We start from the raw sequence: 19,024 nt of genomic DNA, 5'->3' as shown, positions 1-19,024 counted from the left end.
GCCAAAGTGCAGTTTCACGCTAATTAATTGCCATTGCTTTATTCTTGGTTAATGGGAAGATTCTGAAATCTCCTGCTTGTAGATGTGGTACCTACCTGAGTTTTGCAGAATGGAGGTGCACCCCCTAAGTCCTCTTGCTCTTCAACGTCCAGGCAGACCTGGCAAACCTGTACCTGAAAGCCGGTGTGAAGAACATAGGCATCGTGTTCCTGATGACCGACGCTCAAGTGGCAGATGAGCAGTTCTTGGTGCTGGTGAGTGACTTCTTAGCATCAGGTACCTCTGTCATTGCTTGATTTCCCCTTTCCCCCTTCTCAGTGTGGTTGTGCTCATGGTAGCATCTGTGGTTTTAGAATATACAGAAGGGCAATATATGAAGTGAGCTAGAAGATATGTGGGTTAAGTTCTGGACTAAAAGCCATGATAAGGTCTCCTTTGTGAGGATGTACTCCATCATCTGATAGTTTTTCTTTCTCTGATGTTGTGTACCTAGTTTTTCCATACTTCATGGTATACTCTCTACAGTTAAGAGACGTGTCTGTTGTGACATTGCAGCTGAGGACAGAGCCCAAGGAATGTATCAACAGATGAAGAGTTTGACCTGTGGATCTCATGCATCCACACTCTAGTTACCTAATAAGGTTTTTCCTGGCTGGAATATTTGACTGCAAGTTGGTGGATGGTACAAAGCCACCAAATGACCGTGTCTGTGTGCGTCACCTAGCTGCTTGTCCCATTGCAGTCCTTTTCCTCTTTGTTTTTCCATTAAAGTTTTTGAGTTGTTGCTTGCCCAAACAATTGCAGAATAGCCAGCCTACACACAGATGCTCTGTTTCGCTGCAGAACATGGCATGAGTATGTGTGGTGGAGCACTCCCCATGCAGGGCGCACTGCAGCTACAGCGCACATGGGAGCGTGCGGCTGTGTCACCGTGACCGCAGGGGGTAACCCAGCCTGGGCATATTCCCCAGAGTCCCTGGAAAATCACTGCTACCAACTGCATGATGCTTTTTTCCTTATTTATGAGTCAGGAGTGGGAAGACTCCAGCTGGTTCGGGTGACCTCTGTGCATGGTGAGGACTGGAGAGTTGAAAGCACAGGGAAGCGATAGTTTGTGCGAAACTCCAGAGTTGACATATGTGGCTGTAAATTGGCCAGATGGTTTGAGCAGCAAACAATCTCTGCCTGTGATAAATTTGTAATCAGGAGTAAAGACAGGGGTTGTTGTGGAGGCTGGTGAGTAGCTCCTGTCACCTGTGTAGATGGCACAAATATCTCATGACATGAAGTGAAGCTCTGCAGTGTCCTGCAGCAAGGGGCAGGCCAAGCAGCCTGGTTTGGGATGTCCAGGTCATTTTGCGGTGGTTCAGAAAGGTGTCACATTTTCCTGTAGCTGCTATGTGGGGAAGAGGGGACAGATCAGAAGTCCCCACTCAGGGTCTGGGGAGGCAGCTCAGAATTGTGGCTGGACTGAGGACTGAGGAAGGGACCATGGGAGGGACCATGACAAGTGTAACAAGGGCAAGTGCCAGATTTTGCACCTGGGACACAGCAACCCTGGCTGTACAGACAGACTGGGGGACGAGATGCTGGAGAGCAGCTCCATGGAGAGCTCTGGGGGTTCTGGTCAGTGGCAAGTTGAACATGAACCAACAGTGTCCCTGGAGCCAAGAGGGCCCCGTGTCCTGGTGCATCCAGCACAGCACGGCCAGCCGGGCAGGGAGGGGATTGTCCCGCTCTGCTCTGTGCTGGGGCGGCCTCACCTGCAGCATTCACTGTGTGCAGGGCTGGGGACACAGGAGAAAAGGAGATAAAGCTACTGGAGAGTGTCCAGAGGGACATGAAGCTGGTGAAGGTTTGGAGGGGAAGCCATATGAGGAGCGGCTGAAGTCCCTGGGTTTGTTCAGCTGGAGCAGAGCAGACTGAGGGCAGAGCTCATGGGGCTGCAGGTTCCTCAGCAGGAGCAGGAGGGGCAGGGCTGAGCTCTTCTCTGTGACAGTGACAGAACCCAGGGAATGGCAGAAGATGTGCCAGGGAGGGTCAGTGGGACATGAGGAAAAGGTTCTTCACCCAGAGGTGCTGGACACTGAACAGGCTCCCAGGGCGATGTCACGGCCCCAGCCTGACAGTGTTCAAGGAGAGACTGGGCAACGTCCTCAGACACACGGTGTGAACTGTGGGGTTGTCATTGCAGGGACAGGAGTTGGACTCCATGATCCTTGGGGGTCCTGTCCATGTCAGGACGTTCTATGGTTCTATGACCTCCCAAAACGTGACCTAGTGCCACCCAGCGGGTGCTGCCTGAGGGCTCTGGCTGCTTCCCGCTCTCTGCAGGCTTGTTTTTCTTACTTGTTTCACTTCTTTCCATCACCTAAGGAGCTAGAACAGAATATATATTTTAGACTCTCTTATAAACAAGCAGATATCTGATTAGTGTATTTTCCTAAGTAATTAGTGCTCATATTGACAGTATCTCACTCAATAATAATGATTTCAATCAAATCAGAAGCCAGAAGGGAAGTGAATAGGTGATAAATTAAGTAACCAGAAAAAAAAGAAAAATTGGCTGGTTATGTTTTTGGCAATCAGTTGCATAACTATTAACTTTAAAAAGTTTTTAAAAGATTTCTGACTTTTAAAATGTTTTGGTGATGTGGGAGTTATTTTACCAGCACTGGCAATGGCATTGAACAGCTGCAGGAACGGTACAGGTAACTAATGGATTTGCAAAACTGAAATTATTTCATTATTGTGTATAGCATATTAGGTATTTGCGATTTTTTTTTTGTAATCTAATCAGCACTGTCGATCTGACAAAAATGGACTTTCTGTACTTTGGCTTTATTCTGTGTTTGTTTAGCTCATACTTTTATGAGAAATGTTGCTCTCACAAGGGCTTATTTTTTAGCAGAATGATGTTCTGTGCCACTTTGCTGCTGCTGGGGCCTATGGGCGCCTGGCACAACGATTTTTCTCAAGGAAGGGTTTTCCCCAAGGCCCTGAAGAGGGAGGCACCTGCTTCACTTTGCTCTGCGACTGCAACAAAATCCAGACCAGTAAACCCAAACCTGCCTTCTTCTCAGGTGAAATCCCTGATCTCTTCCCCGATGATGAAGTAGAAAACATAATCAACAGCGTGAGGAATGAAGTCAAAGGCCGAGGGCTGGTGGACTCCAGGGAGACTTGCTGGAAGTTTTTTACAGAGCGTGTTCGACGGCAGCTGAAGGTGAGACAGGCTGGGGGAGTTCAGGTCTTCGCCATCTGCCTTGGTGCAGGAGCATGGGGTGAAGATGCTTTGGGCTGCCTGGTAGGAAGGTCAGACCGCAGCCTGAAAGGCTTTTCTGCCTGTTCATGATGAGAGCTGTGATGCACTCAGCAAGTAGTACTGAAGTGCAGGAAATGCTCTCTGTTGCCATCACTTCTTGGGTGTTAGAAAGCACTATGGAAGTTGAGAACGTTCTCTTTCAAGAGCTGAGCAGGACCAGCCGCTCCCTTTTCAAAGCCGGGCACAGGGGTGCATCAGGACGAGGTCTTGCTGCTTGAAAGAGCTGCTGAAGGGATCAGTGTTCATGTTGTTGGGGTTCCATTGCCAGAAGAAATGAAGTATTATGTTAAAAACAGAGTGCTGGAAACTGAGTGGCATGCAATGTGCCTACAGGATTTCTTCCAGCACAGCCCATAATCCAGCATAGAAAGGCCTTATGAATATGTCCAAAAGATCCCAGAACAGTTTCAGGACTATTTCCCATGTGTGCTCAGCTCACGGGGAAAGCACAGTGAGGCGCACAGGAGAGTGAGACTGTTCCAGAAGGTGTTTACCCCTCTGCAGCGCTGTTCACTGCTGCCGGCACAGGGCCAGGAGCTGGGGAGGGCAAAGAGAGAAGCCTTGATCTTTGCTCAATGAAAGCATGTCCTCCTCCTTACTGCTCCGTTTGTGTTGGTGGGACACGGTCACTGCGATAGGGTGGCCCGTTGCTTTTTTGATGTGGGAAGGTACATGTTTAGGATGGGGAACAACTGGAAAATGAATTTTTGAGGGAAAATTTGAGGACCATGCCACAGTGTAGGTGCCCAAGGAGAGGGAATGCAGTCCTGCTCTTTCCCTCTCTGGGTGTAGAGGGGATTTTCTGATGAGTCCTGATGCTGTTTTGTGACTTTTCAGCATCTTGGTTGTCTTCTGCCTCCCGTCCCCTCATGGATCTATTCCTGTTATTGTGGTGCACTGGAAGGGCAGTGTGAATATGATTTACTTGAGGCTGATCCCTTCTCTTTTTTCTACCCTTCTCCTTAACCGTGTGTTACAGCAGATGGATGGGGTCAGCTAGGAAGTATTATTTATGCTTATAAATATCTCCAGGGTGGGTGTCAGAGGATGGACAGTGGTGCCCAGCGCCAGGGTGAGGGGCAACAGGCACAGACTGAAACACAGGAGGCTCCATCTGAACATGAGCAGAAACTTGCTTGCTGGGAGGTGCCAGAGCCTGGCCCAGGCTGCCCAGAGCGGGTGTGGAGTCTCCTTCTGTGAGACATTGAAACCCGCCTGGACCCACCTGTGTGATCTGCTCTGTGACCCTGCGTGAGCAGGGCTTGGACTGGGGGATCTGCAGAGGGCCCTTCAGCCCAATCGTCTGGGATCCTGTGAAGAGGCTTTTGTACATGGACAGCTTCCTGAAACTTGCCTGGCCCTGACAGAAAAACGTAGAGGTGCCCAAGGCATATGCTTGAAGGTGCAGGAAGGATTTCTGTGTGTCTGTCCCCATGCGCAGTGGCCATGGCAGAGGAGCAGGAGCTCTAAGTTCAGCTACCTCTTCTGAAATGGAAACTAAAGTGGGTTTGTTACAGGCAGTTCTTTTGTGGCTTCTAAAAAACAGATCATGATGGAGGTGTTGACCCACTATAGCGACATCTGAGCTAACAGCAGCCTGTCCTATGACACTTGCTAAGGTACCAGCCAGGGCTAACAAGTGGGAGAGGGATGATGCACTGAGTGAGATACACTGCTTCCCAAGCTGGTCCTTGCTCACATGTTGCTACTTCATTGCATGGTGGCATCTTGTCCATGTCCTTCTTTGTGGCCAATTAACAAAGCTTATATGGATTTATGAGCCACAGCGGGCTCACAGGAAAAGGGCTGTGATGAACAGTAGTGGTAGGTTTTGGTTCTTGGGTCTTATCTTGCTGTTAAAGCTGGTTGTGAGGCAACAAAGAGGAAAGGTACTTTGCCTTGTCCTGACTTTACGTCCTTCCAGAAGGAGTTTCCTGCTGGCAAAGGCAGAGCTTGTGCTGCCAAGAGGAGCTGTGGGCCAAGCGGCTGTGGGGCAGGAGGCTCCCAGCCTGCAGGAAAGGCAGGGGATGAGGGAAGGGATAAGGCTGGAGGAAGGAGAAATGGTGCAGGGCAGAGGGGATGCTGGGCAAGGGAGTAACAGCCCCTTGACCAGGCCCCAGAATAATGCAAAGAGAGACCCCCAGGGGCCCACATACACTGCACAATTTGCTGCAACTCAGAAACTTTTAGCAGCTGGACTGAAATAAAAGCCTGAAAAGCAAAGGACCTGCTGCACAAAAATGCAATGAGTAGGGAAAATATATTCATAAATGCTTTTATTTCTGTTCTGCTTTGTTTTGAGGTTTCTCTATTCAAAAAATGTCTCACTCTGATAGAAGCAGATTTTGAGTTTGAGCCACCTCGACTCTTTTCAATGCTGCTTTCGGGGAAACAGCCCAGGTGGGCCTGTGGTCCTGCCAGGAGAATTTAGATCCATTCACTTTAATTCCTGGTTGCACCACTTGAATACAGATGCCAGTTCCCTGCTGGGCAAAGCTTTGTTTCACTGCTGAAGCAGGGAAGGGTGGTTTTATTAAAACCCAGCTTCAAGCTTGAAAGTGTGCCAGGCTTCTGCTTTTGACCATGGCAATGTTTAACACCACTGCTTGTCTTTATTGCAGAGAAAAAATGTGTTCACTGCCACATTACGTTTTTTTCCATGCCAGGCTTGCTGGCCTGAAGTGCAAGGGCTCAAGGACTGAGGTTGCTGTAACCTCAGCTGGTGCTGTGAGATCTTCCATTCATGGAATCCCAGCCTGGTGGGGGCTGAAGGGCCCTCTGCAGATCCCCAGTCCAAGCCCTGCTCACGCAGGGTCCCAGAGCAGATCACACAGGTGGGTCCAGGCGGGTTTCAATGTCTCAGAGAAGGAGACTCCACACCCGCTCTGGGCAGCCTGGGCCAGGCTCTGGCACCTCCCAGCAAACAAGTTTCTGCTCATGTTCAGATGGAGCCTCCTGTGTTTCAGTCTGTGCCTGTTGGAAGTGGATGGAAGAGCCCGAGCTGGGCTGTGCAGCTGGAACCCCATGCCTGCTCCTGGCTGTGTCTTCTCATGTTCTCCTTCCCTGGGCTCTGCAGGTTGTGCTGTGTTTTTCGCCCGTGGGCAGCAAGCTCCGTGTCCGCAGCAGGAGGTTCCCTGCCATCATCAGCTGCACGGCCATAGACTGGTTCCAGGAGTGGCCGCAGGAGGCCCTCGAGTCTGTCAGCCTCCGCTTTCTGCAAGAAACAGAGACCGTGGAGGTGAGCACCTCACCCACTGGCATCTGGGGCTGCCATGGCCGTGCCTGGGTTTGGGTTCCTCTGTGGGGGGTGCTGGTGGCAGCCAGGTGTGACATGTCCCTCTGCTTGGTGCAAGCAGTGCCTCTCGCGATGGGGACAGCACTGCAGGGACAGCACTCACCCAGGACATCTGGGTGACCGTTCAGAGAGGAATTGCTGGTAACTCTCTACTGCTTTAGGATGAGAGAAAATGGCCTCAAGTTGTGCCAGGGAAGGTTCAGGTTGGATATTAACTAAGGTTTCTTCCCCAAAGGGCTGTCGGGCATTGGAACAGGCTGCCCAGGGCAGTGCTGGAGTCACCATCCTTGTGGAGGGGTTAGACAGAGATTAAGTTCTTAGGGCCATGATTTAATACCAGAGTTAAGTTATCGTTACACTTGATGTTCTCAAGTGTCTCTTCCAACCAAAATGTTTCTATGATGCTAATTAACTTAAGCAAAGCAGGTTTTTCAGAGAGGGGCACAGCCCTCAGCTGAAGCATGGCCGTGGGCACCATGTTGTGTTTGTGCACTGATAGCACTGCCAGACACACCACTGCTTTGCAAGCAAGAGCGGCAGCTTACAAATCGGTGCAGGAAATAACCTAATGCTTATGGTTATTGCAGGGAACATGGGCTTTGCTCTCCACAGGCGTGTCTGAGCGCCTGTAATTCTCAAGGGCAAAATTATGTCAAGTTCTCATTGATGACAACCTGCTGCTAGACTAAAAGAGATTCAGTTATGTTTATTTAGCTTTTCTGGGCAGGATTTTTGTAGAACAAAGTCTACAATGTTTCTTTTTATGTGTGTGCTTTCCCTATTTGTAGAGGAGAAAAGCCCAAATTTATGCTTGAAAGGCTGTTATTTTATAGAGCTTAATGCTAGAAAAATTGCTTGGAATAAGATAAAATATGAGATAAAAAGATATAAAAAGAGGTATACAGTACATGAACAGACAAAGTTATTTTAGAGATAACAAATGAAAAGGGATCAACTTAGATGTTCCAGCCTGGATTTTGCTGCAGCAGAATAAAATGTTAATAAATTCCTTTGTATATGGCACAGATCTGCACTACATATAGTTGTTCAGTTTGAAATATTTTCTCCTTGTCTTCTCATCTTACTTTTAGGATTCAGTGAAAGATTCAATAAGCAAATTCATGGCCTATGTCCACACAAGTGTCAACGAGATTTCGCGATTGTATCTGAGCAATGAGCGACGATATAACTACACCACTCCAAAGTCCTTCCTTGAGCAAATCAAACTCTATCAGAATTTGCTACTGAAGAAGGGCAAGGATTTAAAAGCAAAAATGGAGCGGCTGGAGAATGGCCTGGAGAAGCTCAAGAGCACATCTGCACAGGTAAGCAAACCCTTGGGGTTAAAAGCTGATGGGTTTTCGTGTTTCTCTGTTAGAGGCATCTCCTCATCCTGGTTTGAAGGAGAACTTTACCGGCTGGAACTGTGCAGAGTGTAAAATTTGCACTAGATCCTGGCTCTAGTCTGGTGTGAACTGGTTCTTTGAGGAGCAGGAGTTGTGTCTGTGCTGGAAAGGAGAAGGGGAGGGATGTATATTCAGTCCCTGCTGCTGGGGTGGTGCCAGTCCCTGGTGACAGATCACAGGAACTGAAATGAGATAGGGATCCAACTGGCTGTGTACATCTTTTAATTATTATCTTTCAGTTGTGACAAGATACCTTATAAAATAGAGGGAGATCAGTGATTTTTGGAGTAGCATCCAGGGGATCTACAATGACTTCAGCAAGAATCCTTTTAAAATATAGCTGATGGTCATTTTTCCTTGCATTATGCTGTCCATCTTTGAGGGAAACTACTGCGTGTCTGAAATGTAGACCAGCCATCCCCAAATCGCCCTGCTAAGGACCAGCACTGGCACTCTTGTGCAGTAAAGACTAGATGTTGTTCTGAGTATTTCACAAACCCCTCTGTAGTGACTCAAACTGCCTTTCAGAGCTTTGCTGTCTACACCAGTTGCTAGCTCCCGTTTTTCTCTCCATTTCATATTCTATTAACTGTTTCAAATGTTCTCTTACAAGCTTCTGCTGTGGCAAATGGACCTCTCCTGAAGCTGCTCTGAGGAAATGCAGGGGGTTGGTGGGAATGAAGGACTAGCGGGTTCACTCCCTTCTGCCTATGTGCTCTGGGTAGTGCTGCTGACACAAACAACGTCTGTCGTGCTCAGAAGGGTATGTGCCTCGCTGGAGGGTGATGTATGGGCTTTATTAGTGCCTCTTGGCTCTGAGAGCCTGCGTCTCACTTGAGCACTTGCTTTCTTCATGGTGCAGGACAGGTCTTTGAGGACACAGAATGGGAGGGGGCATGTTTCATGTCCCCTTTGCAGGTTCTGTCATCTCCTGCGGAAGGATGGGGCTGCGGTTGAACAGCCAGTAGCAGAGAACACCAGTTAGAACCAGTGATGTCAACCAGAGCGACCTCACACCCACCCTACCTATGGGGGGAAATCATTTTGCTGACCTGTGCATTGCTGCTGGTTTTGGTGGTGTCCCAGTGATGGAAAATTTGTGTTAGGTCTATTTTTTATTGCAAGCAACTAATATGAAACCAACCTTTTGAGGGGAAACAAGTCCCTGTAGTGTCGGTCAAACATGGGAACCTTTTGTATTCTTCAGTTGTATCTGCATATAGGTGTTTTGTTGGCAAGGGTTCTCTGACCAGCCACAGAAGAGGTGCTGAGGAGTGGTGGAGGGCTGGGGAGGAGATGGGGAGCCACAGCACCTTGGGGTCTTGTCTATTTTACTGTTGCGAGAAGGATAAAAGGAAGCGATGTTCATATCTGGTTGGAGTAAGGCTGGGTGAGAAACGCCTGTTTGTGAGGTTCCTGAAGATGCAGAGCAGTGAGGAGAAATGTGTCAAATTTGAATCTGAGATTAGCACTGGGGGCCTAAAATTAAACACCTGAAATATCAGATGTGTGCAATAGTCAAAACTGCTGCTGAGTTGAAACAAGGGTGTGGATATTTAGCAGTAGTGAAAATCATACCAGAACGTTCAATCTTGTCTGAACTTTACACTCACCCATGGTTGGTCCTGGTGCTGAGGAGCTGACGAGTCTTATGTCTCAGGTGTGTCATCTCCAAGCTGTGTCGTGGTGCTTGAAAGTGATATGTTGTGGGTTGTTTTGGTTTTGTTTTTTTCTTTAAATTTCAAAGCAAAGGTGGAGGATTTCGATACCTGGGTGTGGCCTTACGTCTGAGGACTAGTGCTCCTGTCACCAGGATTCTCCAGTTTCCTGCTGCTTGGATGCCACGACAAGTTAATTATGAGTTTTATGCATTTCTATAGACCTTCCAGTGTGGCCTCAGCATGAGGGAGCTGTTGTGCAAATAGTTGCGGGGTACATTTTGACTTAACCATTCCAACTTCAAAATAACCTCTTCCCCCTCCTTTGACTTGTTTCCCCTCTCCACCCCTCGTCCCTGCTCTGGACAACTTGATACTGTTGACCAACTTTTCTTCTAAAGAAATGTTTTCCATTTCCTATGTTTCCTCACCATCTTTCCCTGAAGACAGCGACTGTCCTCAGTACCCTGAAAAGCAGGAGCCGGCTTCCAGTTATTAGGACATAGAAGACTTAGGAAGATGCATGGGATGAGTAATTTGTTTTTCCAAGTGATGTTCACCATGAAGAGGTCAGCGCTCTGTTCAGAGCTCATTGCTGAGTCATTTTTTGGATGACCTTGGTTAATATTGCATCACTGGATTCCAGATCCAAGTCTTGCTTGCTCTATCAATTAGTCGCTGACCTTTGTGATGTATTTTGTGTTCTTGAAACAAAGCAGGGAAAATGAGGTAAAATGAGTCTTCTGGGAACCTGCCCTGCAGGTTTTCTGTTCTTTAATAATTCTTCTTGCTCTGTCCTGGTTGAGTGTTCATGGGTAAGAAGACCAACAAGGCCAATATCCTGGTGGGGGTTTGTTACAGCCCACCCAACCAGGATGAAGAGGCAGGTGCAATATTCTGTGGGCAGCTGGGAGAAGTCTCCTGATCGCCAGCCCTTGTTCTTGTGGGGGACTTCAACCCACCAATGTCTGCTGGAAATACCACACACAGAGAGATTAATAGTGTTCTCTCCTCACTCTGGGGTGATGGTCTGCTGTCATTTTTCCTGCCACCTCGGTCTCTCTTTGTACAATTATTCTTGAAGTGTTACCCAAAAGTTTCCGAAGAAGCAGCAAATAGCTCTGTGTGCAAGCTGCCACCCTTTTTGGTGTGAGAGAGGGGAAATCTGAGTACCTGGTTACCGTGACGTTTGTAGAAAGAGGAGAATTTTTCATGCCTTTATTCCTGGCATTGCTGTGCCAGGGACGGCTCCGCAGGCCACCCATGGGAGCGCATTAGATATTCCAGCTGTGCCTTCCCGAGGCGGCGGTGTGAGCCCGCCCCGCTCAGCGCTGTCTCATCAGGCGTTTTCATGTCTGGGCATCAGGCTGTGTGGGAAGGGAGGAGAAATGGATGTGACAGACTGGTTTTGCTGCGGAAACGAGCCTGACATTAAAGGAAGCTTGTTTGATGTGTTGAGGGGGTGAAACTGGAGGAGTGAAGTTCATAAATCTGCATTCCTGGTGCTGCCCCCAGGATACCACTAAAGAGAGTGGATTTAGTTGTTTAGGCGTAGCTCCTGTTTCTCTCTTTCCACTGCACAAACACTATTAAATTGTCCCTGTTCAACTGTGTTTGAGCTGTAGCCTCACTGGGGAAGTGTGATTTGTTTCCTTACACAGGTGAGGGAGGCTGGAGGTCAGCAAACGTCCCCCAGATGTGGCGAGGTCTGTTAGCAGAGGGTCCTCAGCTCCCACTTGGATCATTTCCACTGGGAATTTAACGTGTTGCCCAAGCCAAACTGGGCAGTAACACACACCTTCACAGTAACACACACCTCTGGCCTTCCAAATGTTTCATTCGGGCAAAGCCCCAACTGAATTTCTTGATTTTAAAATCCTGACAGTGTTATAGCAAGTCATTTACCCTTCCGCTATTACATGTGCTTGGCTGAAAGAAGGTTTTGTCAGAACATTTTCTGTTCTCAGGGGCTGTGCTGAGGGCTGAATTTACATCAGCTGTTGAGTGCTGGTGGGTTTTAATCCCTCACTTGTTTTGTTGTGGCCACGTAAACCCCTAAAGCTCCCATTCATGTCTATATCCAGCACATCATTTTTGGGCAGAAGCTCACAAGCCATATCTGCTATCAGTGAAGCCTCCCACTTCAGTTTCCTGCAATCCCCAAAGATGTGGAGCTGAACAAGAAGCTGCTGCTGAGTTTGCTGAATGAAGGGATTACATGCTCCTGAAGGCTGGAGTCATCTGGATTTACAGTTGCGTCTTTGCCCAGGTGAAAACAGCATTGTAGTGCTGGGCAGCAGGAGGTGACAATGACTGAAGCGCACAAAGAGACTTCTAAGAAACCGCCCTCCACTTGAAGCTGATGCCGAATGTCAATAGCTTCAGTTTATATGATTGCAAATCTTGCTCTCTCTTCTGGTATAAAAATGGAATTATCAACAAAAGCAAGTGTCTGACTTCCCTTCTAGTAAGTACTTTTATGTAGGTAAAGATGTATTGAAGGAGCATTAAGTAATCCTTTATGCGCCTGACCTCAGGACAGGGAAAAACTCCATGGTCTGCACAGAGCCTGTGGAAATTAATCGATACGGTGCTTTTAGAAAGAGACTTTCTGTCTTGGAGTGAGAGCCAGTGTGAGCTGCCCCACCATGTGAGCGCTCCAGCCTGTTGCTGAAAGTGCTCCTACCTTACGCGTCTGAGGAGCTGCTTGGTGGAGCTGCTACCACTGCTGTGCCTCGAGGCTGCCAGCTGAATGGGGGATCCCTTCTCAAGCTCATTTGACATCACGAATTGGAACAGAAGTGTGATGGGAGCGGCTGAGGGACCTGGGGGGTTCAGCTGGAGAACAGGAGCTGAGGGGAGACCTTCTGATCTCTGAACTGCCTGAAAGGAGCTCGGAGCCAGGGGGGGTCGGGCTCTGCTCCCCAGGAACAAGCGCCAGGAGCAGAGGAAACGGCCTCAAGTTGCGCCAGGGGAGGTTGAGGTTGGATGTGGGGAACAATTTCTTCCCCAAAGGGCTGTGGGGCATTGGAACAGGCTGCCCAGGGCAGTGCTGGAGTCACCATCCCTGGAGGGGTGGACAGACGTGGAGATGAGGTTCTTACGGATGTGAGTTAGTGCCAGTGTAGGTTAAACAGTTGAACTTGGTGATCTTAAAGGTCTTTTCCAACCAAAATGATTCTATGATTCCACAATGTAAAGTCCCTCAAGCCTTGGGCGTCTGACAAGGGCTGTATGTGTCAGCAGATCACAATCATGATGTTTGTGGTGTGAAAAATGCCCTTAGTGCCACAAGTCTGTAGGACCTGATGGTTGTAAGGGAACTGATGGGCATCTTCTTCTGCCGTGTGTGTGCGGGGTGCGGGGGGGAGGAGGTGTGTTGCAGGGTGTGCCTGGCAAGCAGGGGGTTCCTGGTGCACAGGACCTCCTCAAAACCTGCACGTGGCAAAATAACACCTGCTCTGTTCTGTAGGTGTCAAGGCTGAGAAGAGAAAGAAAGCGTAGCTGAATTGTAGTGCGTCATCGCCACTGCCAAACACATATGTGCAGTGCATGCGTGCCTCTGTTAGAGGGGACGTGATGTGACACCAGATCTCGTGTTCAAAGAGAGGTGACAGCTGGGTGTATTTGGTTTTCTGATGAGAACAGCTTGCTGCAAGTGCCTGGCCTATGGTGAGGCTCCTGATTGCACAAAGGCAATCCCAGGAACAGCTGAAATGAAAGTTTCCACCTGCTTCCCATCAGATCATACTCAAAGCAGCATTTGCATTGCCCTGGCACCTCAGTCCTCTTTCCAGGCAGGGAGCAGGGCTGGGACAACCTCAGCAGCTCCATCTGCTGATGGGGTTTCTCCCCTGCTGGGTTCCTCACCGCTCGCAGGCTGCTCCACTGTGTGCACCACACACACCGACCCTGACCCAAGCAACCATGGGCAAAGGAGAGCAGCAAATCTTGCTAACAGCTAGAATACCACTTTTCTGTGCTACCGTGGCATTGCTTGCTTTGCCCACAGGCCCTCTGTGCTTTTGAGTGCTGCTCAGCCCCTCCGGAGTGTGAGCCTGTGCTGCTGTGCAGGGCAGGAACAGGTTGGTGCATGTCTGTGCTCCCACATGTGTTTCTTCCCTCCAGGTGGATGAGCTGAAGGCCAGGCTGGCAGCCCAAGAAGTGGAGCTGAAGCAGAAGAATGAGGATGCTGACAAGCTGATCCGGGTGGTGGGAGTGGAGACGGAGAAAGTGAGCAGGGAAAAGGCGATTGCTGATGAGGAGGAGCAGAAAGTGGCACTTATCACCCAGGAGGTCGAGCAGAAACAGAAGGACTGCGAGGAGGACCTGGCCAAAGCTGAGCCTGCCCTGGAGGCTGCCCAGGCTGCTCTGAACACCCTTAACAAGGTAGGGTAAAGATTCCCCTGGGAATCCAGTATCTGCCGACTGCATTGGAGCAGGGGGAAATATCATCTGATGGCCCAAATTTTTGGGCGATGTATTCACCCTCCTCCAGCTTCCTCCCAGCTGGTGCATACTGGGTTCTTGGTGTAACTTAGAGTAGCAGCAAGGCTGCACCAAGTTGCCTTTTACTCATGTTTATGGAGAGCAGGAGGAACTGGAGGTGGGTGTTTCGTTTGCACCTCTTCTCCACTGTTGGCTGGCTCCACTGCTCGTTGGTTCTGCCCCACAAGGAAGGGAAGGTCACCTTAGAATCATAGATCCATAGAATCACAGGATGGTTTAGGTCGGAGGGACCTTCAAAGCTCCCCCAGTGCCACCCCTGCCATGAGCAGGGACACCTTCAACAGCTCAGGTTGCTCAGGTCATTCCCCAACTTATACTGGAACCTGGACGGACCTACAATTTATCTTGACTTGAAGTTCACACGGCATCCTGGAGCAGAAAACTCCTGCTGCACCCAGGGCAGAGGAGTGGCCAAGCACCTGGTGCAGCTGGAAAATCAGAATGAATCCCATGATTGCAGCAAGGCAAGGCTCTGTCATGCCTCAAACCATGGCTCAGTCATAGCCCTGTTGGGGGAGAGGAAAACAACTCTCCGTCATCAGGAATGGGTTTGCTGTTTAATTAGCTTTCAGAAAACATGGCTTTGCTGCAGAGATGTGTTGCTTTGGCTCTTGTTCCTGGAAGGGAAAGGACTGTACAAAGGGAAAATGTTTGTCTCCTTATTAGTTTTGGTTTCGTACTGGAGCTGTAGAATATTTCATTAGGCAAAGATTAGGGAGATGCTGGGATTTTTCTCTAGGGACCTGTGAAGCTGCAGTAGCAGAGCACTGGAAGGCATGGTCTCCTTTACCTGCTGATCGGAGATGCGCCGGAGAGCTTGACCTGCTTACTAATGTGAATAATCTGCAATATTTGTGTGTGTATATACAGTTTCTCCCCAATTATCTGTCTTCTTTGGGCAGCACTGCTATATGCAACATTAATATGGAAAATAGTGAGAAAAACTGTCAAGTAGAATGCAGCAGTAAATATACATAGTTAGCTACCAAGAAGCTCAGTAAGTATGTGGATACATGGACATTTCTGTGCCAGTGTCACCTGCTAGTTTAAAAGAAGAACAACCATGTCTATTCAGACTTGTATAGTATATGCATAAAATAATTAAGGTAATAAGTATATGGACCATGATGGATGCCCAGCAGGTTATGACAGACCCAGCACAGAGCACCTGCAAAATCAAAAAAATGCAAAGCCAGATGTGACAGTGAGTTTGAAAACTTAGGAAATCAGGTTTTAGAGACAAAAATGCCCTTTATCTCTTGCAGTGCAATTTGTCTGCGGGCTGTTCCTCAGCACCTGCATCCCCTAAGGAGTGCAGGACGTGGAACTCGGGGGATCTGATGTTTCGACATCCTCATCTCATTTTGGGAGGAGGGAAGGAGGAGATGAAGGCACAGCGACTCCGGGACTGCCTTCCCCTGCCCGTGGGTCTCTGCTTGGCACAGAGCACTTGCAAGAGGAGGCAGAGTTGTCTCTCTGGGCAGCCTGTGCCCGTGTGAGGAGGAGGATGGTGCTTGGCCAGTGCTGCTCAGTCTCCGCACAGGTTACAGAGAGCAGAAAACAGTGACAGTATCAAAAGCAACAAACTTGCCATGCAATTGCCTGCAAGGAATATCCCCCTGGAGATGGTCCAGAGACATCTGAGGATGCCATAGTGGTTCCTGAGGCAGGTGGCACTCGGTGTCAGTGTCCTGTCTGGTTTCCATCCTGGGGATACTCCAGTGTGCAGAAGAAGAATTTAGAGTGATATAAGGTTGTAGCATGGAGGGTGTTGATCTCTTCTCCTGAATAGCAAGCGATAGGATGAGAGGGAATGGCTTCAAGTTGCACGAGGGGAGGTTTAGATTGGATATCAGGAAAAATTTCTGAATGGAAAGGGTTGTCAAGCATTGGAACAGGCTGCCCAGGGCAGTGGTGGAGCCACCATCCCTGGAGGGGTGGAACAGATGCGGAGATGAGGTTCATAGGAACATGGATTAGTGCCAGAGTCAGGTCATGGGTTGCACTTGATGATCTTGAGGGTCTCTTCCAACCAAAATGATTCCATGATTCTGTGATTAAAATGCAACAGATTGATGCCATCAGGGAAAAGGGCAGAGCTCCTTTTACATGGTACTCAAGTTCATCAGCGTGGCGCTCACCATGGGCTTGACTTGTCCTCTTCCCGTGGCGCCAGAAACTCTCACAATAGGGAAGGAAACCAGGCACCCCATGCTGCCCAGGGCTTCCTCCATCTCCTGACCAGGACAGCATCATCCTCCCCTCCACCCAGGGCAGTGGCGTCCCCGTTCCTGTCATGCCGTGAAGTGTTCACTTCCTAGGGAAAGAACAACAGCACCCACTCAGCATCCCATTGCCAGCAAGATGCAGGCTGTGAAAGACAGGCTGCTTTGCCAGAGCCCCCCAAGCAGCACCCCCAGCACACGGGGGCTCCGGAGAGGCCACATCGTCCGTGCTGCTCCCGGCTGAGCTGAGCTGGGTGCTGGGGACACAGGAGGGAATGTCGGGCTGCTCGCCTGTGCTCACGGTTGGCTCCGTGTCATCGAGCATGTTAATTAGAGACGTTTCACACTGGAAATGCACACAGCTCCCAAGGGCCTGTTTCTGCCAGCTCGATGATTCAGAAAAGCTCAAAGCAAACGAAGACACATTTAGGAATAGATTCATGGCAGATACCTTTATCTAAAAAATGAATGCTCAGAAGTACCAGACTCTCGCACCTTGCTGCCACAGATAGAAACTGATAGAAGCAGAACATCAGAGAAAATAGATTAAAAACTATTCAGAACTGATAGAAACAGGAGCTGACTGAAACTCATAGATTTTCCTTAAACCAGTGTTGAAACAGCCCTTATCCTTGTTTTGACAACAGCGTGTCATCTGAGCACAGCTGAGTTACCCGCGCTGGTTTTTCCTATGCTAAAGCTAAATCGCGTGTGCGTGGAGACAAGATTTAAGATGTCAGCAGATCAAATCCTCAGCACTGCTTTATTGTCACAGTTGCAAGGGTGTTAGGAAATAGGTGCTTTCTCCGCAATTCACCTTTTTTTAACTTAGGTTAAGATTCATCCCACTTTCTATTAGGGACTCACTGAAGCTGCCTGTGTTGACAGTGGAGGAGGTGGATTAGCTGATTTTCTTGTGAGGGGACTGTCTGTTCACCCCAATGACTGCCATCCTGCTAAAGGTGCTTTGTTTAAGTGCCTAAATTTGGGCTGGATGATGGCCCCAGGGGTGCACACAGATAGTTCAACAAGACCTCAGTGCAAGGGTGTCTGGCACAGGGAGTAGTTGAGCACAAAGAGAAGAGCTTCAAGGCAGTTTTAGAGGGGCTGGGGGCAATTTGAAGAGGTTATTATTTGGAAAGTTTTCCTTTTTCCTTATCCTGATCTTCTGAGACGGCAAAAAACCTCCTGCAGCAGGGAAAGGGTGGGAGTGTGGGGAGGAACATGGGGCTGGGCTGGTCCGGGTGCAGGGAACTGAGCACATGTGCTGCAGACATGCACAGCGGTGATTTAGAGGCAAGAATGTTTGGGCTGGAAGAAACCCAATTTATCAGATTGATAGCTTGGGAGCCTGACTCTATTAGTTGCAAAGTAGAAAGCAAACCCATTAATTTTTGTCTAACAACCTTGTTTTCCCGTTTTCAGAAGAATCTGACGGAGCTGAGGTCCTTTGGCTCACCACCTTCAGCTGTCAGCAATGTCACCGCAGCCGTGATGGTGCTGATGGCCCCAGGAGGAAAGATTCCCAAGGACAGGAGCTGGAAAGCAGCCAAAGCCGCCATGGCCAGGGTGGATGGCTTCCTGGACTCCTTGATCAAGTTCGACAAGGAGAACATCCATGAGAACTGCCTCAAAGCCCTTCAGCCCTATTTACAGGATCCCAAGTTTAAACCCGAATTTGTGACCACCAAGTCCTTGGCGGCGGCCGGGCTCTGCTCCTGGGTGGTGAACATGGTGCGGTTCCACGCTGTGTTCTGCGAGGTGCAGCCCAAGCGGCAGGCTCTGAGCAGGGCCAACGCCGAGCTGGCGGCTGCCCAGGACAAGCTGGCCAGTATCAAGGCCAAGATTGCTGTAAGTGCTTGCCCTTCGGTGGGAGCAGTGTAAGGGAAAGGGAGCTGGGGGTCCTGGGGACAGCAGGGTGACCATGAGCCAGCACTGGGCCCTTGTGGCCAGGAAGCCAATGGTACCTGGGGTGGGTTAGAAGGGGGTGGTCAGTAGGTCAGAGAGGTTCTCCTGCCCCTCTGCTCTGCCCTGGGGAGACCACACCTGGAATATTGTGTCCAGTTGTGGCCCCTCAGTTCCAGAAGGACAGGGAACTGCTGCAGAGAGTCCAGCGCAGCCACCAAGATGCTGGAGGGAGTGGAGCATCTCCCGTGTGAGGAAAGGCTGAGGGAGCTGGGGCTCTGGAGCTGGAGAAGAGGAGACTGAGGGGGGACTCATTCATGGGGATCAATATGGAAAGGGGCAGTGTCAGGAGGATGGAGCCAGGCTCTTCTGGGTGACAACCAGTGACAGGACAAGGGGCAATGGGTGCAAACTGGAACACAGGAGGTTCCACTTAAATACGAGAAGAAACTTCTTCATGGTGAGGGTGGCAGAGCCTGGCCCAGGCTGCCCAGGGGGGTTGTGGAGTCTCCTTCTCTGCAGACATTCAAACCCGCCTGGACACCTTCCTGTGGAACCTCAGCTGGGTGTTCCTGCTCCATGGGGGGATTGCACTGGATGAGCTTTCCAGGTCCCTTCAACCCCTGACATTCTGGGATTCCGTGACTTGTCACACTGGTCACTGCCTGGGGAGAAATCCTCCACTTTGGAGCAAACTGCTT

The 19,024-nt window shown here is 49.5% G+C and overlaps 1 protein-coding gene across 1 annotated transcript in view; it reads left to right on the top strand.

Annotated features, from left to right (window-relative positions):
* The window catches only part of LOC136115847 (dynein axonemal heavy chain 9-like), a 59,188-nt gene that overhangs the window by 31,091 nt on the left and 9,073 nt on the right, over positions 1 to 19,024 (top strand). The window contains exons 10-15 of the mRNA XM_071799996.1: positions 153 to 276; positions 3,084 to 3,226; positions 6,402 to 6,563; positions 7,712 to 7,945; positions 13,813 to 14,073; positions 17,844 to 18,269. Coding sequence (XP_071656097.1) covers positions 153 to 276; positions 3,084 to 3,226; positions 6,402 to 6,563; positions 7,712 to 7,945; positions 13,813 to 14,073; positions 17,844 to 18,269 — 1,350 coding nt within the window. The remainder of the gene's footprint in view (positions 1 to 152; positions 277 to 3,083; positions 3,227 to 6,401; positions 6,564 to 7,711; positions 7,946 to 13,812; positions 14,074 to 17,843; positions 18,270 to 19,024) is intronic.

This window comes from Patagioenas fasciata, chromosome 28, assembly GCF_037038585.1.
Source record: "Patagioenas fasciata isolate bPatFas1 chromosome 28, bPatFas1.hap1, whole genome shotgun sequence".
Classification (NCBI taxonomy): Eukaryota; Metazoa; Chordata; class Aves; order Columbiformes; family Columbidae; genus Patagioenas; species Patagioenas fasciata.
This window is presented reverse-complemented; position numbering and strand designations above follow the sequence as displayed.